The sequence below is a fragment of the Corvus kubaryi genome, unplaced genomic scaffold (genome assembly GCF_017639235.1).
Source record: "Corvus kubaryi isolate FWS band 111438036 unplaced genomic scaffold, C.kubaryi_AGA036_p1.0 37323, whole genome shotgun sequence".
In the NCBI taxonomy this organism is placed as follows: Eukaryota; Metazoa; Chordata; class Aves; order Passeriformes; family Corvidae; genus Corvus; species Corvus kubaryi.
Genome location: NW_024581102.1, coordinates 615,628 through 621,083, shown reverse-complemented (window position 1 = coordinate 621,083; position 5,456 = coordinate 615,628). Strand labels below are relative to the sequence as shown.

The 5,456-nt window shown below is 63.9% G+C and overlaps 1 protein-coding gene across 1 annotated transcript in view; it reads left to right on the top strand.

The window, feature by feature from the left end:
- Positions 1-68: 68 nt before the first annotated feature.
- KIF3C (kinesin family member 3C) overlaps positions 69-5,456 on the top strand; it is a 14,413-nt gene continuing 9,025 nt past the window's right edge. The window contains exon 1 of the mRNA XM_042029474.1: positions 69-1,515. Coding sequence (XP_041885408.1) covers positions 103-1,515 — 1,413 coding nt within the window. The 5' untranslated portion in view covers positions 69-102. The remainder of the gene's footprint in view (positions 1,516-5,456) is intronic.

Below are 5,456 nucleotides of genomic sequence, written 5' to 3'. Positions count from 1 at the left end.
CCGCCCCGGCCCCGGCCCCGGCCTCGGCCCCGGGGATGCCGCGGGGGCGGCGCGGCTGAGCTCCCCAGCCCCGCTGCGCCGCCGGCCCCGCCCGCCGCCGCCATGGCCGGTAAGCCCCGCAGCGGCTGCGAGGCGCTCCGGGTGGTGGCCCGGTGCCGGCCCATGAGCCGGCGGGAGGAGGCGGCGGGATACGAGCGCGTCCTGGAGCTGGACGTGAAGCTGGGCCAGGTGAGCATCCGCAACCCCCGCGCCGCCCCCGGGGAGCTGCCCAAGACCTTCACCTTCGACGCCGTGTACGACGCCAGCTCCAAGCAGGCCGACCTCTACGATGAGACGGTGCGGCCGCTCATTGACTCGGTGCTGCAGGGCTTCAATGGCACCGTCTTCGCCTATGGCCAGACCGGCACCGGCAAGACCTACACCATGCAGGGCGCCTGGGCGGAGCCGGAGAAGCGCGGCATCATCCCCAGCGCCTTCGAGCACATCTTCACCCACATCTCCCGCTCACAGAACCAGCAGTACCTGGTGAGGGCCTCGTACCTGGAGATCTACCAGGAGGAGATCAGGGACCTCCTCGCCAAGGACCAGAGCAAGAAGCTGGAGCTGAAGGAGAACCCCGAGACCGGGGTGTACATCAAGGACCTCTCCTCCTTCGTGACCAAGAACGTCAAGGAGATCGAACATGTGATGAACCTGGGCAGCCAGACGCGCTCCGTGGGCAGCACCAACATGAACGAGCACAGCTCGCGCTCCCACGCCATCTTCCTCATCACCATCGAGTGCAGTGAGACGGGGCCGGACGGTGAGGAGCACATCCGCGTGGGCAAGCTCAACCTCGTGGACCTGGCCGGCAGCGAGCGCCAGAACAAAATGGGGGCCCACGGAGAGCGCCCCAAGGAAGCCTCCAAGATCAACCTCTCCCTCTCAGCCCTGGGTAATGTCATCTCGGCACTGGTGGACGGCCGGAGCACGCACATCCCCTACCGGGACTCCAAGCTCACCCGCCTGCTGCAGGACTCCCTCGGGGGCAACGCCAAGACAATCATGGTGGCCACCTTGGGCCCGGCCTCCCACAGCTACGACGAGAGCCTCTCCACCCTCAGGTTCGCCAACAGGGCCAAGAACATCAAGAACAAGCCCCGGGTGAACGAGGACCCCAAGGACACCTTGCTGCGGGAGTTTCAGGAGGAAATAGTCCGGCTGAAAGCCCAGCTGGAGAAACGTGGGATGCTGGGGAAGAAGAGGAGAAGGAGCAGCCGGAGGAAGAAAGCGATGGATGGAGAGGGCACCGTGGACAATGAAGGGGAGGACGAGAATGAGGATGGCCTGGAGAAGAACATGGAGAATTACTTGAAGGAGCAGAAGGAGAGGCTGGAAGAGGAGAAAGCCGCTATCCAGGATGACCACAGCCTGGTGAGCGAGGAGAAGCAGAAGCTGCTCCAGGAGAAGGAGAAGATGATAGAGGACCTGCGGAAGGAGCAGGAGGCCACGGAGCTGCTGGCCATCAAGTACAAGGTTTGTGTTGCCACACATGGTCACGAGTGGGGTCAGGGGACCTGCTGTTCCCCCAGCCCCTCATGTGGTGTGGGAATGGATCCCAAGCAGGGAGTCTGGGGGAGGTGCCCACCCGCATGCACAGGCGTGGGGGCCCTCCCAAGCACGGTATCCAGGCAGGGTCTCCAAGGGCAGCCCCAGGCTCCGGTGTGGGGCTGGGCTGGGCTGGGCTGGCCCTCAGGCACGGACCTGTGTGGGGACACTGCGTGGGGGGACCTGTGTGAGAGCTGCAGGGGGTGGGAGGGAAGGGCCATGGGGCGTTGGGTCACTGGTGGCACGAGTTTGCTGCGCTCAGCTCTTGTCCCCCTCGGCACAACAAAGCAGCTTGTGTGGGAAGGGAGAGTGACGGGAGTGATGCTGCAGATTCGTCCCCGGTGGCCTCGGCAGCGAGCCCAGGGCTGGGGCTGGCGACACGGTGCACCTGCCCCCACCTGCCCCCCCGTTCTGTCCAGCCCCCGGCTCCCACTGGGCGCTGTGGGGACAGGCAGGGCTGTGAGCTCATGGTGGGGCCTGGCAGCTCTGCAGGGACCCCCATCCCCCTCCCCACCCCAAATCCTTCCCGGCACCCCGAGCCAGAGCAGGGTGGGTGGGGGCAGCACTGCTGGTTCAGGGATGCTCAGGGCTTTGGTGCTGAAGGTGAGAGGGGCCACGGCAGTGCCAGCTGTGCCGGGGGTCTGGGGCCGCACCTCCCCCTGCCCCAGCCCTGCTCCTGTCCCCGCTGAGCTGGGGGGTCCTGACCCCTCCCACCTGCCCGTGGTGGCCATGGGGCCGGGACCACAGTCCCAGCAGTGGGGAGGGAGCCCCAGCACCCTGATCCTCAGCGTCAGGCTCGGCACAGCCCCCACAGCACAGCCCCCACGGCACAGCCCCCCGGCACCGCGCCGGCCCGGATGCAGTGACTGGGCTGGAGCCCAAGCAGGGACCCCTCTGGGGGGGGGACATGCCCGGGGTGCCAGGGCTGAGCAGGGGTCCAGACCCTCTTCCGTGGCCAGGGTCGTGTTTGTTGCAGCCCCAGGGACATGTGGCCATGCCCAGGGACATGTGATCATGGCCAGAGATGCGTGGCCACGCCTGGATGCCTGCACAGAGACCGTGGGATCCCACTGGGACGTGCCACTGGGGCAGAGCCGTGGGCTGCTGGCTGGCACAGCGGGTGTCCCGTGACGGGTGTCCCGTGACGGGTGTCCTGGCAGAGCAGGATGCCTGGCACAGGGGTCCCTGCAGCCGTCCCCCCATCGCAGTGGGGTGCAGGCTGTGGGGTGCAGGCTGGGCTGGCAGCTGTCCAGCACAGTCTCCCTGTCTGGCACAGCAGGGCTGGCTCAGGGCCACTGTGTGTCCTGGAACTGCTGAGTAACAAGGCAGGGCCGGAGGCGAGATGACACCATGTCCCTTCTGGTGGCCTTCAGAGCCACTCCACACACAGGGACCCTCTGGCTGGGGGGGTCCAGCACAGTGACAGCACAGAGGTGTCACCTCGGTGAGCAAATATCCCCCCTGTGCCAGCGACAGAGGGGCACAGCCTGCTGTGACACTCACCCCAGTGGGCACTGCCCGGGGCACACTGCGGGGGACACTGGGTGGCCTGACAGTGCTCATGGGCAGCTTTGCCACACAGTGGGGCCAGGCAAGGAGCCAGTGGCTCCACAGTGACCATGGCAAAGGCAGCCGAGGTGACAGGGGGACACGGGGTGCCCCCCACACCCACGGGTGACACACTGCACCCTGTCTTGCTGTCACCCTCGGGGGTGTGGGCTCTGCCTCTGCCACCCGGCTGGGACGTGTGGGACATCGAGCTCAGAGAGGTGGGGGCAGCCTGCCCTGGCAGATGTGAATTTGGGCACCCAGATGTGCTCCTGGGTGCCCAGATGTGTGCCCAGGCAGAGGGGCTGTGCCACAGGGGAGCCGGGCACGGGGTGTGGCTGCATCCAGCAGCTGTTCCGGGGGCTGAGGCCTCGGTCAGCAGGAGGGAAGCTGCTGGGAAGTTCTTTGGGTGCAGGAAATGAGTTCTTGGGAGAGGCTTAGTGCTAAAGGAGATTGGGAGTCTCTTTGTTAGAGGGAATAAATGCCCTGGCAGGGAGAAAGCAGCAGCACTGAGAAACCTCTTAATCCAGTGGGGATGGTGTCTGCAGGGGGGAGCTCTGTGGGAGGGGATGGCAGTGGGACCATCGTCCCAGCACCCACCTGGTCCCCACCCTGCACCCCAGCGGGGTCCCCAGGGGACACTCAGCGCCAAGGGGAGCGACTGGGACCAAGAACTGGGTTTGGAGGAGAAGGGGTGACCCCAGCCCTGGCAGGGGATGGCACAGGGTCGGGTGGGGGGGCTGCCCTTGGGGGTCTCAGCCCCCAGCAGAACACCCAGCCTGGGACACCCATCCGAAGGGAGGAAGGAGCAATCCCCAGGGCCAGGGGGGCTGGATGGGGCACCCATTGGAGGCTGGGCACCCACAGCACTGAATGGCTGTGGGGGTCTCACAGGGTGGGGAAGGTGGGAGTTGCTGGCACAGTTGTGGGGGTGTCCCCTGGGTGCTGGGGGCTGCCTGCATTCCCCCAGAACTCACAATGAACCCCCTGCAGCTGGAAGGGGAAAAATGGGGGGGAAATCATGGAAATAGAGCCTTGCCCCAGGCAGCTGTCGATGGGGACAGGGGTCACTGGTTTGCCAGAGCCCCCCACTCGGTGCTGGTGGTGATGCCTTTTCCTGGTCTTAAAATCAAGAGTCAAACATGGTTAGAAGGGGAAAAGGGATTTTACCTTGGTATTTATTTTAAGGATCCTTAGGTGCACACGTCCAGGTCATATGCACTGAAATGCACCCCGCTGAATGCCCACCCCAAAAGATTGGGTATAACACTATAGGTGTTACTAATTAGCAGATCTGTCAAAGATTCCCCAATGAGAGGCTGGAGTGAGCCCCCCTCCCCAAGGAGCCTTCTCCTGGATGGTTCTATCTTGGTTTACAGAATGTGTTCTGGAGAGGACCTTGGGCTCTGGGGCACACTGATCCCCAGCTACGAAGCTTCTAAAATGTTTAGTCTCTGAGCTTGACGAACAAGTCCAAGAACGTAGGCAAAAAGCACTAGGAACACAGAAGTTGTAAAAGGGTATAACAGGCGTATAAAAGAAAAGGCAAAAAATCTCCATGGTATCAGTGGCACAGCACCCCCATGGAGACCCCTGCCCAGGGACATGTGACAGCAGCACCATGACCATGTGTGCCCCCCCAGTGCTGGCACCACCCTTGGAGGGCCTGGTGGCCCCTCTGCCCCTCAGGACCATGGCCATGGCAGTGCTGGGGCCAGGCCCTGTGAGGAGCAGGGCCCCTGGATCTGGGGCAGCCAGAGGGACCCCCAGGGCAGACACCAGTGGGTGAGGGTGGCCACGTGCTGGTGGCAGAGGGGACATTTCCGAGATGGTGGCCGAGCTGTCTGTGTGTCTGGGAGATTGATTTCCCAAGCCGTGTGCGGTGTCCTGGGGACATCTGGGTCTGTCCCTGCTGACCCCCCTGAGGCGCAGCCGTGGGGGGCACAGGCTGTCCCCCTGCTCGTCCCCTGCCACTGGTGCCCCACGGACACCCTGACACGGGAGCAGGGCTGCAGGCCCTGCACAGACACACACACCCAGACATGGTGTGCTCAGCCCCTCACCCGTGTGCACAGACACCCGGTGCTCCGACACGCACCCATGGGAGTGAACGCGTTCAGCCTGGCACGGGATGTGCTCCCTGTGTGTGTTTGTGTGTGTGCACACGTCCTGCACGTGTGTGTGTGTTTGTGTATGCACAGCCTGTGTATTTGTGTGTGTGTGCACAGCCTGTGTGTGTTTGTGTGTTTCTGTGTGTTTGTTTGTGTGTGTATTTGTGTGTGTGTGCACAGCCTCTGTGTGTGTGTGTTCGTGTGTGTATT